This window comes from Anabrus simplex, chromosome 1, assembly GCF_040414725.1.
Source record: "Anabrus simplex isolate iqAnaSimp1 chromosome 1, ASM4041472v1, whole genome shotgun sequence".
Taxonomy (NCBI): domain Eukaryota; kingdom Metazoa; phylum Arthropoda; class Insecta; order Orthoptera; family Tettigoniidae; genus Anabrus; species Anabrus simplex.
In genome coordinates this window covers 639,717,208-639,737,763 of record NC_090265.1, presented here as the reverse complement: position 1 = coordinate 639,737,763, position 20,556 = coordinate 639,717,208, and the positions used below count along the sequence as shown (strand labels likewise).

Below are 20,556 nucleotides of genomic sequence, written 5' to 3'. Positions count from 1 at the left end.
TGAATTAGGAAGTCGTTTTATTTATTTTTAGAATCTCTGTAATTTGGCATTATGCTGTTGCTGATCCTAAATAAATAAATTAATTAATTAATTTCTACTATGAGCATCATTGTTGCAGCAACTATAAGGAGTAACTTGCTTTTGTGTGTAACATCCCTCGTTATACTTGTTAACCTTTATTTTCACCACAACAATCTTATTTTATTGCCTTTAATCAATAAATTATTTCTCTAATGCTGCTACATCATTTTAAAGATGTGCTTTTAATGGGCCCAGTCTCTCGACGTGTGAACCCAGCATGCGCTGCGGTCCTGCATAGCAGAGCACACCAATTCAAACATGTAAACTTGAATGCCTTCTGTAGATCGCATAAGTTAATTTCCAAAAGAAATGTTTTGGCCATTGTGTTAGTCTTAGTTCATTTAACGTGTGTGCTTGCCTAATGCCATTAGTATATAAATATATATTTTTTTTAATGTGTGTGCAAAATTTATGTAAGATTCGTGATTCCCTGGTACACACCCTTCCCTTACGAGTCTCATTTCAAAAATATGACTTCCATCATAAAATGCTTAAAAAAACTCCTAAATTCTACAATCTTCAATTATATCCAGTACATACATATATAACTTAATTATCATACCTCAAAGAGCACAGTAATTCAACAATTCTTTCACACACTTTCCACTTCGCCACATACAAAAGACATAAAATAAATAAATAATCCCACTGTAAAAAAATACTAAATTCCATTTTAAAATGCTTAATTCTTAGTTTAAAATCCCTAAATTCTATTATCTTCAATTGAAGCAGTTGATGTAAAGAGGGCAACATAGACCTATGGGCCCGTTTTACACAGAGTATATAGGATTGTCCACCATTGTATCTAGTTAACAATGGCAAAAGATTCAGCAGGATATGTTGAAAACCGACGTTGTTACACCTGTTTAAAGTTAGCCATGCAACTTTTCCCAGTTCGTGGTCACAGCTTCTCACAATGTGACAGGAACTTTGGACTAATCTCGTCTAGTACATGCTTGGTGACGGACGTGAGTGAGTGAGGCTCCACATAATCAAGTGATTTGAAGGTGTTATACAGCAGTGAAAGTGAAAAAAATTGACGGAAGTGTTACATTTGTATTTACCAATCAATATACACACACGTTTTGTTGGTATTGATCTTCTTTGAATTCCAAATTAGCATTGTAAAGAAAATGGGTCGCCGAAACAACGGAGTTGGAAGCCCAGCCATTACCAGTGCTGCCAACGTAGACCGCCTCGTGAAGTGCGTGCTGGACGACTTCATTAACTCGGACAGCTTCCTTGAAAAAATTGTGCAGGCCATTTCGACCCGCATAACAGAAGTGGTCATAAAAGAACTTGAAAAAAGTTTAAAATTTAATATCGAAGCGTTATCAGAGTTAACTGAAAAACTTGATAAGAAGGAGGCGGAAATTCGCAAACTGAAGGAGGATATGGACGCTAAGTGTGATTCATTGGAGCAATATAGCCGGAGAAATAATGTAAGAATTTTCGGCATTCCTGAAAGTTCGAACGAAAACTGCGATGAACTAGTGCTCAACGTGTGCAAAGCAGTAGGTGCAGATGTGAGACTTAATGACATCGATAGGTGTCACAGAGTAGGACCTCGATCTCCAGGAAAAACACGACCTATCCTAGTGAAATTTGTGTCTTATCGCTCACGGCAGGACGTCTTCACGAAGAAAAGGAAACTGAAAGGATCATCTACAACAATCCGTGAAGACCTTACGGCTGTCAGAATGTCCATCTTGAAGACAGCAATCCAGCGTTTTGGGCTTACAAACACTTGGACTGATTCAGGCGACATCATAATCAAGAAGGCGGACGGGATGAAATTAAGAGTTTGCCAGTTAAAGGAACTTCCTATGGCATAAGGTTCTGTTGCAGTGCTGCTTTATCACTTGATAATGTGAGTCTACTTCCCATCCTTTACTGTAAGTCACAGCCGAGAAGCTATCTTTCAATTTAGTTTAAGAAAATCTATCTATCTATCTATCTATCTATCTATCCATTTACCGTATTAATTGATCTAAATATCGATTAGCTTATCTGTCTTCTTATCCTACCATCTGTCGATTGACTTACTCTTTAATCACTTTCCTAACTGGTTCTAATTTAAATCAGGTCCCCGTATTTACGTCTACATAGATCTAACATCTACACTACGGAGAATAAGCTCCTACTCGAGTTATTCTGTACACGTAATCTGCTGTTGCACGTTATTATTATTATTATTATTATTATAGACAATTTAGCTATCTAAAATACGTAAATTGCTGATTATTCATTGGATGTATTCGCATGCTGTGTTCTACTTCTAGTTAGTTTTCATTTTAGCAATTGGCAATGCATACCACTAACAGCAGTAATCCCTCTGACCATAGCAATACTTTTCCTTGTCACACTTCCCCTTCCCCACCCATCCCTTCAACCTGTCTACCTGCTAGTCCATTGACCCGAACCCCACCCCTTGAAGCTACAACACACATTCTCCAGTCAGCCCTAAATAGACATAAAAGCGCACTTCACATATGTCACCTTAATGCCCAGAGTTTAGTTTCTCAAACTCGTATAGATGAACTCAAAGCGATTTTCATTCCCCTGTCCTTTGATATCATCTTATGCAGCGAAAGTTGGTTGAAAGTCAAATTCAAGCTAAGAATCTTGAATTACCTGGCTACTGCCTTCTGAGGAATGACAGACTTGGCAAAGGGGGAGGTGGGGTCTGTGCTTTTGTCTCTTCGCGCTTGAAACCTCAAATTATTTGTCAGTCGCCTCAACAGTACGAGCGTAAACCTGAGTACATGTTCATAGAGATACAGGTCGCTACTGTTAAATGCTTGGTAGGTGTAGTATACAAACCGCCTAAAGCTCGCCGTCTGAATGACTTAGAGACTGATATTAACAGACTGTTACCTATGTACGAACATTTTATAATGATGGGAGATTTTAATACAAACCTTCTAAATCCAGATTCTTCCGAAGCCACCCATCTATTGAATACGTTTCAGGCATGCAGCTTGGCGGTCCTCCCACTTTCTCCCACTCACCACACTAAAACTTCACACACACTACTGGACCTAATAGTAACGAACAACCCTAACAGAGTATTACATCACGGCCAGACATCTGCTCCCGGACTGTCAGCCCATGACATCATCTTTATGTCTTACGCACTGCAATGCCCTAAACATAAACCTAAGCACGTGACTTACCGAGACTATAGCCGTATTAACAACGAAAAATTATTGGAAGATGCTTTTTCGATGCCGTGGCAGGAGATAACTCATAAAACTAATATTGACGACATGGTCACCACTTTCAATAACATGATAATGCATATTTTTGACAAACATGCCCCTATACGAACAGTACGCGTCTGTAAAAGACTCTCCCCGTGGCTAAATGATGATATTAGAGCAACGATGGCTAAGCGTGATGCAGCTCATAGGAAATATAAACATTACCCGACAGAGGAAAACTTTATCTATTACAAACGACTATGTAATAAAACGACTCAGACAGTAAGAAACGCTCGACTACGGTACGCCCATGACCTTATAAAACCTGACGTAAGACCCGCTACTTTACGGAAGTCAATCCGCCATTTTGGACTAAATAAACCGGACAAGGTAGACGATTTGGAAGTTTCTCTTGATGAATTGAATAATCACTTCGTATCCTCCCATGTACAATTAAACGAAGAAGCAAAAGAAAACCTTTTGTGTGCAAATTACAACACACCACCCGTAGGCAGAGACAAATTTTATTTTAGTTATGTCTCACCCCTTCAAGTGAAAGCGGCTATCATGCGAATCAAAACCAAATCCACAGGGGTGGACAATATATGTATTATAATGCTAAAGAAAATTATCGACGCTATTATTCCAGTATTGACATTCATATACAATTTCTCCCTTCAAAATACATACCTGCCAACTTTTAGAAACCAAAAATAGGAAGATTTTTTAATTCTTGGATTTCATCACATATATTCCACCAAGGTCTACGTGAAAAAAGGTCAGGATAAAAGGCATACTTGTCTACAGTTACGATGCGAATTGACCATTAAATTTAAAATCTTAAACTAAGAAAACATAAAAATGGTTACATGAAAATGTACCTAATCACTCTCATTTATGACATTAACATACGAATAATATTCGTCACACCGACACGCGCAACAAAATGCATAATACCGTATATACTCGCGTAATTAACGCACTTTTTTGACGAAAAATACAGGCGAAAACTTCGGATGCGATTCAAGGAAATCGGATATTTACAAATTATTTACAATTCATTTACATTTAAAAGATACTGGTACATCAAATATAATCCAAACACAATTGGTTCAACCCATTTGCAGTTATCGTCATTTGGCGTAAAATTACGGCGTGAGATTTTTTCTGAAAAGTCAACTAGGGTACATCAGATAAGTTAGACACGTGGGTTTGAAGTACCGACACTGGAAAACATTCTTCCCATTACGAGCTGACAATACGACCTGAATGACATACCGGCAAAAAAAAACAAAAAAAAAAACTGTCCAACACGAGAAGGGCCGGGCATCGATGGAGGGACCCTGCTACATTACCCCAAACCGTTCGTATCCAATCTTGTACGAATGACGTGTCCATCCACCTTTTTTCTTGAATACGAACGTGGATCACTCGCGGAAATTTTGCTTTAGGCATTGTTTTTCGTTTTAGAACAATGTAAGCTGCAAGCTTTCTGTCATCAGCTGTTACAGCAAGCATTGCGGTACATCGTTGTTTTTTTGCTTCCGGTAGCGCGTGCGATAACACTGTACGTTCCTTTCTTATCAATTGTTCGACTTAATGGTATATGGAAACTGATTGGCGTCTGACCTGCGGTTCCTATAAGGGAGATAAAATATTCCTTCACTTTACGCTTCCCAATCACAAAGCGCTGAAAATGGTTGAAATCATTCGTCACTTTTTGGCATAATGTTGTTCTTCGTCGAAGAGAAAGTCCATTTCTCTTCATAAAATTAATTCAGCCTCGGCTAACCTTCAAATACGAGACAATGATTCCACGTGCCACGGCCATTTCTCATTCTTTAAAATGCAGCATTTTGTGAGAAACTGCTTATCCAACATTGCGTAACAAAATCATAAAGTTAAGCAGATAATCCTCTACTTGCGGAAACTTGCCGCTTTTTGGTCCGCGAAATGCTTTGCGAGACTTGTTGGCCGCTTGAAGTGCACTTCTGTTACCGCGGTAGCGCATGTTTCATTTGCACACTGAAAAATTGCTGCCCGCTGCTCTATTCACTATGTTTCGGCGTAACTGATCACCGCAAGTTCGTATGATGCTTTATTAATCGAGTACTGTGGACTGGCAAACAATTTTGAGATCACATTATGTCCCGTACGCGAAACACTCGTAAAACTAGTGCAGTGGGATTTCCTGCCGGCTAATACAGCACGTTGCCTGTATTTGGAATGCCCGTTTTCGCAATAGGAAGCCTGCTACCTGAGTAGTTGGCATCTTTATTTCGAAACGCATCCGGAGCTGAGTGATGGATCTTCAAAGTTGTGGGTGCGTCGAATTCCACTTTGGACCCAAAAATATTGGGATGTGTAAATTATTCAAGGGCGTCGATTACGGTTCGCGGGAAAATACGGTAGTTTCCTTCAATAGCCGGTAAAATGTACAGAAATTTATAGGCATCTCTGAACACTTGGAGATAACGTTTGTCATATTGTTTGGCCATAACGAGAAAAGAAAATACCAGAAACAGTCATAGAAATGCAAGGAAAAACACGTGGCCTACAACTCCGACGAAAATTCGCACAGAAACGATGTTAACAGCGCGCGAACAACACAATAACAAACTCATTCTTTCGTCCCGATTAACTGAGTCGTTAGCGCGCGCTAGCCTCTTGCTTGCAGGACGATTGCCGCCCCGAATCCCCAGCTGTATAAAGCGCACACGCTGCTGTGGTGAGCGGGAAACACGATACACGAAGGCGACGGACGAAACACTCACGAAATAAAGCATCAAATACGCTTGAAAATTAGGTTTCGTAAATTACACAAGCACATAAGAATTTATCCTTTATTTTAGGGGAAGAGTATTGGCCGTACTAGAGATTATATTACTCAAAAATCGGAAGAAGTAAAAATAAATCGGAAAATCGGAAAACGAGTTAAAAACCGGAAAGTTTCCGGGTAAATCGGAAGGGTTGGCAGGTATGAAAATAGTGTATTTCCAACTGTCTGGAAAATGGCCCTGGTGCATCCTTTACCAAAGATAAAATCTCCTAGACTAACCAGTGACTACAGACCTATAAATATACTGTCAATAGTAGCCAAGGGACTCGAACACATTGTGCATAATCAAATCACCAACTATCTCAACGACCACGACATATTAGACCCACACCAGTCAGGTTTCCGACGCAATCACAGTACATGTACTGCCTTACTAAGCGTGACTGACGATATAAGACAGGCTATTGATGAGCAAAAACTGACTATCCTAGTATTATTGGACTTCAGCAAAGCATTTGACTCTGTAGACCATGAGTTGCTCCTATCCAAACTTTATCACCTAGGGTTCTCCTACAGTACTCTGAGATGGTTGGGAGCTTATTTACACCAACGTCAACAACGTGTCATCAATCAAGGTGCATTTTCTTCGTGGCAATATGTAAAAAGAGGTGTCCCACAAGGGTCAACCCTTGCTCCTTTGCTATTTTCTGTCTATATCAACGACCTAGCTAAACAGCTGACACATTGTAAACATCACATCTATGCTGACGACGTACAATTTTACATCCATGCAAAACCAACAGACGTTTTGACAGCAATTGAGAAAATTAACATGGATCTAGAGGCCATAAGTAAATGGTCTTACCAGCATGGACTTATTTTGAACCCAAAAAAGTCCCTAAACTATAGTAATTGCCCACCCAAGACTTATTTCCGACAATTTCCGCATGTCCATCCCCGACGTACAACTTCAAAATCAAGTGTTGCCCTTTTGCAAGAGCGTAAAAATTCTCGGAGTAACCACTGACCAGCACCTCTCGTGGACAGATCAGATAATATCTGTGAGTAGACGAGTTTTTGCTACGTTGCACACATTAAACAATTTCAAATTTACTTTTCCGTTCAGTTTAAAGAAGAAACTAGATGAAACCCTCGTTCTTCCAATATTCGATTATTGTGACGTAGTTTACAATGATGTGAAAACCGAGCTTCGAGATAAACTACAACGTGCACAGAATGCCTGTGTAAGATTTATATGTAATCTGAAATTTTCAGATCATGTTACCCAGTCTTACGTCGACCTCGGATGGCTACGCCTTGAAGACAGACGCAAGCTGCATACCCTGACTTCATTGCACCGAATCCTTACCTTACAATCCCCATCTTACCTGTATGAACGATTTCATAGCCTTTCTGAACACCATGATAAAAACACCAGAGCGCTGAACTCGACATTGCTCACTATTCCTAAGCATAAATCCTCAAACTACAACTCCTTCACTGTTGTGGCCAGCCGTGAATGGAACTTCCTTCCGCAGGAGGTCAGAGGGATATCACGGAAGATTTAAAAGTATGTGTTCAAAATATCTCTATGAAACGAGCTCGTAGTGCGACAGTCTTCTTCTTCTTTTCCTTCTTCTCCTCATGGTCATTCTTCTTCTTCTTCTTCTTGTCATTCTTCTTCTTCTCATGGTCTTTCTTCTCTCCATGGTTCTTCTTCTTCTTCTTCTTCTTCTTCTTCTTCTTCTTATTATTCATCAATAGTGTTAGAAAGTACTCAGCTGTGGTTTCCTGCATAGTTATCCTTATCCCTATCCCCATTTGGCAATGTTTTTCACCCACAGTAAACACATGAAAACTGAACATTCGTCAATGTGATATACTTCTGGAATTGGACAAATTAATTGTAAATATTAGTAGGTTTATCTATATTATTATTATTATTATTATTATTATTATTATTATTGAAATTGTAATTCGTTTTTTCTTGTATGTTAATTTCTTCGTACGAAGCAAAATGTTAATTTATATTGTGTATTATAATAGTTATTTTTATGTACAGCATGATAGCATAGTACTGTAGTAATTTGTTTCAGTCTCTTTTTTCATTTATTCAGTATGTTATATATTTTTATGTTAATTATGTATTTCACTAGTTAAGTGTAAGACAGGGACACGTGTCCCTAACTTTGCCAGTTAAAATAAATCATATCTATCTATCTATCTATCTATCCATCTACACTAACCAGAAAGACGTGATTTGGGAATGCCAAGCCTTATCTTACTGCAATGGTATTGTGCTGCAGAAACCCTTCTCCATTTTTCAAGTTACAATGGATGTGGACCAGACTGGATAACTTTTTATCACCATTCTTTTTTGACAAGCCAGTATCCAGAAATAATGTCCCATTCACAATAATGCAGTATGTACAGTAGTCATGAACACAAGGAGAGGTGGTCCTGTTTTGTGTTCTTACACTTTCACTGCAAATTTCAACCTTTTTCACAACCTTACAAACAAGAGAACTTCACCATTGGAAAGACTGCTCCCATGGACATCAACTAAAAGAAAATGAAGGATATAAGAAGCCTGTACAAATTTTTATCTGGAGAAGATGTTGCCAAATTTTTGTCTGGAGATTATGTTGTGTTTATTTGGGGAATGATAAACCAAGACGGAACAATAAATGAGGTAGGACGTTTTTGTATTCTCTGACAATGTTAATAAACCAAGACTGAACAGAAAATTCTATTCTCTAAAAATACTGATCTATTGTAGCCACTAAATTTATCCATAAACTCATTCTTTGGTATTAATATTGGATTACATTTAATATAAAGCACTATATTTAAGTCTTGTTTATTGAATTTTACCACCAAAAATACTGTGTGCGTGAAAAGGGCTCATAATATTGATTTAAATATAGTGTCCACAGAAATGTTCTCTTAAGTTTCCCTGACTTTCCCTGACCTAGTAAGAAAAATTTCCCTGGCTCACAAAAACTGAGTGACAAGTTAATTTACCAAACAGCATGTTTTACAAGGAACAATAAAGGAAATTCCAGCCTCCACCATTCTCATAGGTGGCCTAATTTGCTTTCCACTTCCTTTTTTTTCAATTATTTATGGAAAGATGACACTTTATATATAAACAAATTGTTTAAAGGTAACATGTAGGCCAAACATATACCTTTATCTTATCATTTCCAAGGAACCAAGTACAACTAACTTATTAAGAAAGTAGTTCAAATATGAAAATAAGATTATTTTACAACAGCAAACTAATACTATTTCATGTGGATTTAAAGCATGCTTGAGATCAAAAGCAATTAACTTGCATTTCTAATGTAGGTGAATATAGTGAATTCCAATTAGTATAGGTCTATATTTAAAACAGTTTTCAAATTTGAAGACAAATCAGTCAGGAAAGGAATGAAAAAGAAAAAGTTTGCACTTATCAAAAAGATTACTGCTTTAGTTCTACGTTTTCTAGTACCATTTTCTTCCTTTCAATTTCAGCATCCTGCTTTGCTCTTTCAATTTTCAACTTTTCCTCCAAATCTTTCAATTGTAATTCAATGTTCCTTTTCTCCATTTTCTTCTTTTCCTATTCTGATTGCTTTTCTTTTTTATTTTCCAGGTATGACTGATACCTTCCTCTTGAAGTTTGGATAGAGGTCAGCATACTTCTATTGGTAGTAACATTCCTCAAATCTCCAAAATGTTTTACAATATCAAAAATTATTCTCTGGGACACAAGTGGTTCTTCTAAAAGTAATGGACTTTTATCACATATTCTTGTATAGCTGTGCAAGTTTTCAAGAACAACATCAATCCTTTTCATTGCCAAACTGGATTTGAGCAATATCATTTTACTGTCTAGGGCAGTGAGACCTCTGGTTAAATGTGATTTTAGGACTTTTCTCTCTGTTTTTCTAACATGGTGATTTTTGAACTCATTCTTACAAGTAACCTTTTTCTTTTCACAACATTTAACTTGTTTGAGTAGGCTCTTGGCAGCATAACCAATATCCACTTGGCATTATCTTGTACGTTAAAATATTTTAACTTTTAGTAAGTACTTGTTTTGGCTATCTTTTCACACTTAACAAATCTCATCATTATGTTTTTCATAACTTCAAGTGATGTAAAATGGTAAGGCACCATAAGTTTATAACTTTGAAATCTTCTGAGGGAAGGTTCAACATCTGACAAAATGCTTCTAAAAGCACTTAATTTTGCCTTAAGTAGTGGATTTTCACAGCTTCTCTAAGGTACTGATTATTATTATTATTTTTTTTTTTTCTTCAGTGTACTCTTTCACAAATTTGCCCACAGCAAAGTTTTGAGCAATTTCACTGTCTGGGAACATTGTTTTGAATGCTGTGGAGGTTTCATCACAAGAGTTAAGAGACATCTTTCCAGTGACAACCTGGAGATTCTATAGGGCTTCAGCCAATGTAACATCTTCATTCATATTGAAGGTCTTTAAACTCATTTGACTTGTTCCTGGCACTGCTAATTCTTTTCTAGCTGTGGATGTAGTGTGAAATGTTGACTGCATATCTTCAAATGGAGATGGAGTAGAGGTATTCTGTGCAAAGAAAGAAATTGTTGGCTGGGAAGACTTAGCTTTCATGTATTTTATATGAGTAGGTCCTTTAGCATGGGAAGTGACTGCTTGTTCACCCACATTAATAAGTTTGAATGATTTACAACACACTTTAAAATATGCTGAAGTTGCATCATTTACCAGTATGTCCAACCAACCACTCAGTTCGGGAAACACTCTACTGTCTAGCCAAAATTTATTAAATGTACACTGATAGTAAGCCACTATCATGAGTTTCAAGAAAGCATCCTAGAAATGAAATAAAAAAGAATAACATAAAAATGGTTGAAAGAAATTACACACGGGCACAACAAAAATTGTAGAATTGATGTGCACTTCTTGTGTAAAAATACCTTAAAAAGAAATGCTTCAATAGCCTGGGTTACAGCAGACTAGAACCTAAAAAATCCCCTCAAATCCATCATTGGAGAAGATTTCCCTGACTTTCCAGATTTTTTCTCTATTTCCCTGACTTTTCCTGACCAAAATTTTTCCCCCCAACTTTCCAGAATGTGGACACTGTGTTTAAAAGTTCTTACAGAGATCAAGTCGTAAGTCATGGCAACTATTTTTTTTCTCGCGAACAGGAGACAACACGGAAAATCTAAGATATGCATTTCGAAACGTACAGTATGTACTTGCGTATGTTGCCACTAGATGGTGTATGTAAACAACAGTGTGGGTCTAAGCATGCCCCCCAAGTTCAATGTGTGAGTGAGAGCATCACAAAATGGAAGTCAACAAGCAGGAGCAACAATCGTACATTAAAATAGCAGTTCTCCGCGGCAAAAATGCATGCCAATGCCATGCAGAGCTGCGGGAAGCATTAGGTGTGTGACTATGATCTAATCCCCAAAGTCAAGAAGCCATTATGTGGACAACGGTTTGCTAACAAAGAGGCCATCGTAACAGTATTTCGGAGAGAGGTGTCACACGTTAGCGATACACATGCAACGAATGTTATTCAGCGCCTGCCCCACCGCTGGCAATGCACAGTGGAAACCTTGGGTGATTATTTCAAAGGTGTGTAACCAGTGGAGACCTGTCCTTTGTACGTAGTCTTGTGTATTTGCTGTCTATACCATAATAAAACAATGTTTACCAATGGCCTGTGTTCTGTCACTTTCCTATGAGAATCTCTTGAAGTCAGAATTTGTTTTCAGGCACTATGCACATGCCCTATATTTCCAAATACATAGATTTTCCGTGTTGTCTCCTGTTTGCGTGAAAAAAAAAAAAAGTTACCAAGACTTATGACTCGATCTTTGTATTTATTTAATTCGTGAGCAATTTATGTCATATTTTACATGAATTATTCATGTATGAATGAAATATTTAGCCTAAATAATTACAAACACTGCCATATGGAAAAGAAATAAACACCAAAGAAAAAAACAAAGACAAATATTTCATTTCCTTTTTTTCTCCAAAATGAGTTTTCACTTATGTGCCCTTTTTACGTTGACTGCCTCAATCATAACCAGTACATACACACCATAATTATCATACCTCGAGGAGCACGGTAATTCAATAATTCTTTCACACAGTCTACATGCCCATAACTAACAGCTTCGTGTAAGGGAGTCCAGCCATCATTACAAGCGGCATTGACATCTATGTCCATGCCACTGTTCAGTATTTCCTTCAGCTCCTCAACATGATTCCAACGGCATACAATGTGCAGCTTCACTTCACCTTTAAAGAGACACAAAAATTATTAGAACATGTTATGGGTGATATTCCCACATTTATCCTATAAAGAGCAAATATTTAGGAAATTATGGCATTTTTAGAAACAATGTGGATCCATTTTCAAAATGTCACAAGTGCAGCAGTTTATTATTTTTAAAACTTAGTCAAACGATATAAAGAAAGATAAGATCAAAAGGAACAGATTAGTGCATTCAAAGCATTTGACAGGGTATATCATGCCAGACTACCGGCAAAAATGAGTTTAATTGGACTAGACAAAAGCGGGACTGAATAGGTGGCTATATTTCTAGATAACAGAACTCAGAGAATTAGAGTAGGTGAAGCTTTATCTGATCCTGTAACCATTACGAGGGGAATTCCTCAAGGCAATATTATTGGACCTTTATCTTTTCTTATATATATAAATGATATGAGTAAAGAACTGGTATCGGAGGGAAGGCTTTTTGCAGATGATCTTATGCTGTAGAGAGTAATAAATAAGTTACAAGATTGTGAGCAAATGCAAAAAGACCTGAACAGTGTTGTGAGATGGACAGTAAGCAATGGTATGATGATAAACAGGGTTAAAAGTCAGGTTGAGAGTTTCAATGATAGAAAAAGTCCTCTCCGGTTTAATTACTGTGTTAATGGGGTGAAAGTTCCTTATGGGGGATCACTGTAAGTACTAAGAAGGAAAGATCATCATTTGGGTAATCATATAAACAGTATTGTAAATAAAGGGTGCAGATATCTCCAAATGGTTAGTAGGGTAATCAGGGGTTGCAGTAAGGATGTAAAGGAAAGGGCATATAAGTCTCTGATAAGACCCTAACTAGAATATGGTTCCAGTGTATGGGACCCTCACGAGGATTACTCTGATTTGAGAACTAGAAAAAGTCCAAGGTAAAGCAGCTCGATTTGTTCTGGGCAATTTCTGACAAAAGAGTAGTGTTACAAAAATGTTTCCAACTTTGGGCTGAGAAGACTTGGGAGAAAGGAGATGAGCTGCTCGAGTACGTGGAATGTAATACTAATATAGTTGGTCCGTTACTGGACATTATAAATTTTCCAGCTAACTCGTTCCTGGTTGCCAGCGTTTCGCCCTAGTGTGCTAAGTTGGGCTCATCAGTTCGTAAATAGCATACCTACCAAGACGCATGGCTAGTGCACACCATGGAGGCCACTGCGTAGGCTACATGGAGCTACCGGCAGTGCCAATGCACTATGAGAGACTTTGTCTCATTTTCAAAAATTGATGCCTGCCTGGCCATCAGATGATAAAGATGTTGATTACCGTAGGGAACCTGAAATATTTGTTCCGAATGAGTAAATTCATATCAACATAGTAGGTCTGTTACTTTCCAGCTAACTCACTCCTGGTGCTATTTACCAACTGATGAGCCCAACTTACTATATATCATGTCTTTCATTCCTTGAATGAGGTTGACATCAAGAAGGGCATCCAACTGCTTCAAACTCGAGCATTTAGGGGAACGGGACAAGGGTTGGACATACATACATTAAAATAAATATTATATCTGGATTAAAGCCACTTTATATTAATAAGTCTTTTAAAAAAAAAGCGCCAAGCTTTCAGCCAAGTACATTGGCTTTCATCAGGGCAAAGCATGTGAACGTCTGCTGCTGACAGTAAGCATAGAAATTCTACACGGAACATGGAAGTCATGATCACATTATTAGTGGCCCCACTACTAACTAGACTCCGAGATCATCACGCTGTGCTGTGGTGGTTGTAAGGGAACTAATTGACTCACCACCCTCTGCCAACAGTTTCTGGACTGTGTCACGTTGTGCCATGGTGGTGCTATGCGTTTACCTATTTATTTTAATAAATGACAATGAGCCATGAAAACCTACATTCATTAATATGAGTACATACATCTTTTACCCAGTATTAACACCAGCAACCTACATGCAAATCAAAAATTGAATTTGTGTTCATATTCTCATAACACTAATTTTCTTTTTACATATTCAAATACCAACTTGAGAGACCATTGAAAAAAAATAGTGTAATTTCAACATACAGAAAGTGTGCACAATTTTATAATGATCTGAAAAAATATACAAGTTTTAGATCATTTGAACTTTACAATTTCAGACTAAATAAAACCACAGCCACTGTCTAGCAATTCTGAAGTATGAAATAAAAACAATGACTGGTTCGTATACATGTTTGGCTTAACCAACTAAGAAAACCAAACTGCCCTCAGAAATAAAGTTTGTAATCTCTGCAACTAAAAACTATAAAAATCTATCCATGTGTAATCAAATGTTGGAGATTTTTATCAATTCATGGAGAAGACTACATTGTGTCGCACAACATAATGCTATCATTTCTGAAAGGCAGAATAATGTTGCATGTTTTCTTGGTTCTATGGTTTAAATGGATACTAAAGTTGTGAATGCTTCACGATTGCACTTGTCTGCAAAATTAGAAGGCAATCAGATAAAACTGTTGTACAGGGATCATTCTGAGTTCCATAAAAAGTTACTTTAGAGTAATTTACACTAAAAGATGGCATTGCATTAACAATAATTTCTGAATCAGTATATTTTTCTTTTTAATTAGCTTTGTGTTGGACCGACACATACAGGTCTTATGGTGACGATGGGACAGAAAGGGTTTAGGAGTGGGAAGGAAGTGGCCGTGGCCTTAATTAAGTACAGCCCCACAATTTGCCTGGTGTGAAAATGGGAAACCATGGAAAACCATCTTCCGGGCTGCCGACAGTGGGGTTGGAATCCACCATCTCCTGAATACTGGACAGTGACTGCACTTTAGTGAATGCAGATATCAAGCTCAGTTTCAGGATTAAAATTACCAAGGTTCTAAATAAATACACTCACACCTTTTATTTTTTCCAGTCTTTTGAATTTCTCTTGCTATTATGACCAAAATACACTTTATTTAGATTAACTAAGCTTTATCATATTAAAACTCTGAAAGCTTTCAAAGTCACAAGTGTTATTTAAACATCTCCATAAGTCTTTTAACCCTTTGTCGGGTTGTGATCATGGACATTGTATTTAACCAATGTACCTCAGAAATGAGCCACCAATTTCTTCAAAACTTCCTATACATTATTTCCATAATCCTGCAGAAGATTTCATTTTCTAAACTGCTACAAATTAATTTGTGACAGAAAGGAATAAACATAGTAGGAGAATAGTTCTTCAGTCATGAATTGATCTGCACCAATTAAAAAAAGACCCCTTATAGGATTATTAAAATAGTAACAGGAATGTGTATTTCAATTTTTTTGAAGAAATCCAATTGCTCATATCCGAGATGCATAATATCCATGATCACAGACATTGTTACTCCGTGGTTGTGCTATATCATATGATCACGTTTACATTCATACGTTAAGTTGTATTGTACATAAATATAGAGAAAATTTGTATACTCATAGCATTATGTTCAAAGGGAACATCAAAATGAAATACACTAGAACCCCATTTATCCGAAATAAAGGGGGCGGAGCCACTTCGATTGATGCAGTTTTTTCGGATGACACATGGTAAATATTTTCGGAAGTTAAATGTTGAAATAAAAATTCATGAACTCTGTTAAGCAAAGGTGCATACTATATATTCACATTAAAGTCTTTACGTAATATCACCCAGTGTATAAAATCAGTGATTTTCTTCTGAATTTTCTTGGTGCAACGCTGTCATGCAGCTATGTTTGTGCCACTGTTTAATCAACAATCTATCAGGTGGTGTAGATTTGTTGCTTTGTTCAACAAAGCGCAAAGCAATCTGAAATAATGAAACAATTTCTTTTGCAATGGGGTAAGAAAAGCATAGAAACCACAGTATAAAACCGCAAGGCCAGTGGAATGACGCTGGGTGAAAGAACAATATGAACGGAGAAGGGTCGCTGGACTTCCCTGCTTTCCTAACAGAAGCTGCAGTATAGTCCGAGCAGTAATCAAGATGAAACTCCCGCAACTGAAACAACGTTAAACATAGTCTACATAATCTTCATGACGAATAATAATAATAATAATAATAATAATAATAATAATAATAATAATAATAATAATAATAATAATAATAATAATAATAATAACAACAACAACAACAACAACAATTCCTGCTTGATCAAGAAAAAATATATCATGGAACGAACTAGATGGTAAGAAACAAACTGTTTTGTTTTATGCTACACGTATATTCTGGTATAAGTCATGGTATAAAAATAGGGTTTGCCTGGTAGCTCTCAGCACATATAGCAAGAGAATTACTAATATCGACGGCTAAGATCGAGAGGGTAAAACACAAAATATTAAAATACAATTTTGCAAGAGCATTTCGGTTAAGCCAGGTTTCGGTTATGCGAAGTTTGGTTAAGCGGTGTTCTACTGTACATAACATTTACATATGAACAACCTTGCAAGAAGGCATACTTTTGATGAAACTTTGTATCTGGGAAATGAGCAGTAGGATTTCTTAAAAAATCTTAGATATACTTTGCTATGACTATTTCAATAATCTGCTATAAGAACTTTTCTTTTAAAGAGGTATGTGGCAGTTGGTATCGTCTATACTAGCACTATAACGGAAGAATTTGCGACTAAAAGAGTTAAAAACGGCTGCACGTGAAACAACAAAGATATCGCCAAAATATTATTTTTAGTTCCTGGGTCTTTCTAAGCCTTTATTTTAAAATCACCCTTTAAATCTTATAACCTCATAATCAGAAAACATCAAATTAATCATTATTGAGCTATTAGATACATTCTAGAAGTATCCTCTTCAAGCTGTGCTTGAATCACACCATTACAGCAAAATGATCATCGACTTCGTCATACATCTTTTAGTCATGCACCAAGATTGTGGTCCATCTTCTCTTCCTTCTATGGTTATATAGCTGAGAGATGATAATGATGGTGCTTATTGTTTAAAGGGGCCTAACATTTAGGTCATCAGCCCCTAATGGTACGAAGTAAGACGAAATGTAATGCCAATTTGAAAGTCCAAAATCATCCACTGACCAGAAATCGAAAAGTGACAACAAAGAATGAATGGGTGAACATGAATTTAAAACAATTAGTGTATCCGACCCACAATGTCCCACATTCCCAGAAACTATTACTGATCAAAAGACTGCTTCTACAGCACAATTCTGAATCAATGATAATCATTGTCTAAAGGGGTCCAAAATCCAGGTCATCGGCCCCTCTTAATGGTACTTATCACTAGTAAAGTAGAACCATGGTATTTGTCATATTGCGGTACTAATCAAAAGTAGCGTACTCTCGCAGTATTCCACACATGATGGTACTAAACACAGGTAATGTAACATGCGCATGTAACGCAGTCCTACGGTGTTTCTCACATTGTGGCGCCACTTACGGGCAACGCAAACCTATGGTGTTCCTCACATAGGTATACTAATCACAGGGACTCTACTATCCCGTGGTGTTCTTCACACAGTGCGTACTAATCACAGTCAACGCAGACCCACTGTGTCGCTCATATAGTGGTACTAATCACAGACCTGTGGTGCTTCTCACATAATGGTACTAATTACAGGCAACGTAAGCCCGTGGTGTTCTGCATGTAGTGGTACTAATCACAGGTACTGTAAATCCCACCCTGGTGCACACTCTGTTGCTACTAATCACAAACCTATTGTGTACCTAACATAGTGGAAATAATCTCAAGTAAAGAAGACCCATGGTGTTCCCTGCATCATGGTACAAATTACAAGTAGTCTCGTGGTTCTAATTCGATCATCCCTTGGTCACCCCTTTTAGTCACCTCTTACGACAAGCAGGGGATACCGTGGGTGTACTCTTTGTGCACAGGGGTTATATGGCTGAGAGAGAGAGATAGAGAGAGAATCATACTCAGAGACAGCTATTATATACTATGATATATAATCTTAAAATCCATATCCGCCAAGGTTTTGAAGTAGCGGTACTTGTCAAATGGTTTATACACATTCTTGAAAGCTGCATGAAAAAACTAACGAGAGTGATGGAATGCAATTTAATAAAGCTGGGTAAAGCAGGACATCATAAATCTACTCATATAATAACATAAGCCATTTTCTGGTCACAGAAACTGTGAGAAAATGGCTGAATAGATTTCAGTGAGTGATCCCTCATTTTAAAGTGTAGAATCTGCCTCAGTAAAATAATAGTTTTTGTAGAAATGTCTATTAAGCTCAAGATTTTTTATTTTATTTTTTAATTTTCTTCAAGTATCAGTGTATGGGTTAGTACCATGTCACAGCTAGTGTGCTTTCAGGGCCCTCCACTATGTACCACAAGGCAGCTGGTATCATCGATACTAGCACTATAGCGGAAGAATGCCAGTTTCAAGCAGTACCATGTTAACATACTATTAAGATGGTAGAATGAAGTTACTATGAACTGTGGCATGAAGCTCTGTTTGTTCAGAACCTGTACAGTTACATTACCTATAAAATTTAATTTACAAATCAATATACTACTAGTAGATATTCCCATAGACTCCACCGGTCCTACAAAGACATCACAGAGAAAGCGAGCCACAGAGTTTCAATGGCAACAAGTAGGTTGTAAAGATTGACTGGAGTTTCGTCCAGGTACCAATGGAAGAACAATTTATTTTTTGCAGCATTTGTTGCAGAAATCACTACTTAGGAAATAAAATCTTCAACAGAAGTGAATGAAATTGTACTCACCATTTTTATTTTTCCGTCTGAATTGTGAAATATTCGGTTTCTGAAATGAGAAAGAAATGAAGATAATCAACAACAGAATAGATGGCAACTAACAACACTCGGAGCAACATAGGTTTTCTGAAACAAATTAACAGGAAAATATATATATGCAGAAGAATTGCAAAATTATGTAATACTAATCCCTACTAATACACAAAAAGTACTCAAATTAACATGGAAAAATAACAATTCATCACACTAAATCTATCACCTAGACAACAGTCCTAAATGCAGATCAGTGATTATTAATTGATTGATGCAAAGAGATGAATATATCAGATAGTTACATTGGGGGTCTAGCCACAGAGGTAAAATGTACTTGGTTCATCCTAAAAGTATGGGTAGGATTCTCTGACATGCACACATGCACACAAGCACACAAGGAGTATCAGGTTAATTCCTGGGAGCAAAGGCAACTAGACACCGAGCTGACAATTCTATATTACTTAATGTTGAGGATTTTTTTTGGATATTGGAGGTCTTTACCTCTCACTTTTCCACAGGACTGACGTAAATGAGCCAACTGATGCAATAACACAACTAAAAAAGGACAATGAATCAGACAACCGTGAATACAGTGAAATTTCCAACTTCCTTAAAATATTTTAAGAAAAAGACTCGGCAAACAATTGATAGGGAATCTGCCACTTGGGCGATAGCCTTAAATACAGATCACTGATGAGTGATGACTGTGTCCGGCTAATCACAGGCAACGCAGGCCCATGATGTCGCTCATATAGTGGTACTAATCACAGGCAATGCCCAGACCCGTGGTATTCCTCGAAACGCAGACCCATGATGTCCACGACCAGATGCTAAAACATCCCAGTGAGGATAGTCTTTTTTTTTCTCCTTGGGGTGTTCCAACCGAACCTGCATAGAGGGGAACCTCCATCATAGTGGCGGATGCTATAGACGGGTATTGTAAACCCATCGTGATCCACCCAGATCCATGGTATTCCTCACAGAGTGGTACTAATCACATGAAAAGCCGACTCATGGCGCTCCTCGCATGATGGTATTAATTACAGGTAATCTCAGGGTTCTAATGTCATCCACCATTGGTCGCCCCTTTTAGTTGCCTCTTACGACAGGCATGTTGACTCGAAGCTAGAGATGCAAGTGGTCACGAGGATGCATCTCATATTGTAACTCTGGTAGTACCAATATACTTCTCATCTTTTCCATCCAACTTCTCTTGATCGAATTCCACCCTGTAATTTCAGCACGGTGTGGTTCCTAACAGCTCCTTCTGTGGATCAGTGGTAGTGTCGACCTCTAGATATCCAGATCATGGGTTAAAACCCAGCAGAGGTAGCTAATTTTTGAAAGGCGGAAGAAAGTTCATTCGTGTAAAAGATCTCTGGTGACACGTTTGGCGGTTGTCCAAATTACTTAAAACTCAGCCATAGGTCACCAAAGAAAGATTTGGTTATGGCACAGCAAA

General features: G+C 37.6%; 1 protein-coding gene across 1 annotated transcript in view; it reads right to left on the bottom strand.

The window, feature by feature from the left end:
- LOC136884538 (uncharacterized) overlaps positions 1-20,556 on the bottom strand; it is a 399,078-nt gene that overhangs the window by 32,868 nt on the left and 345,654 nt on the right. The window contains exons 12-13 of the mRNA XM_067156823.2: positions 19,071-19,110; positions 12,185-12,370 (exon numbers count right to left, since the gene is read on the bottom strand). Coding sequence (XP_067012924.2) covers positions 12,185-12,370; positions 19,071-19,110 — 226 coding nt within the window. The remainder of the gene's footprint in view (positions 1-12,184; positions 12,371-19,070; positions 19,111-20,556) is intronic.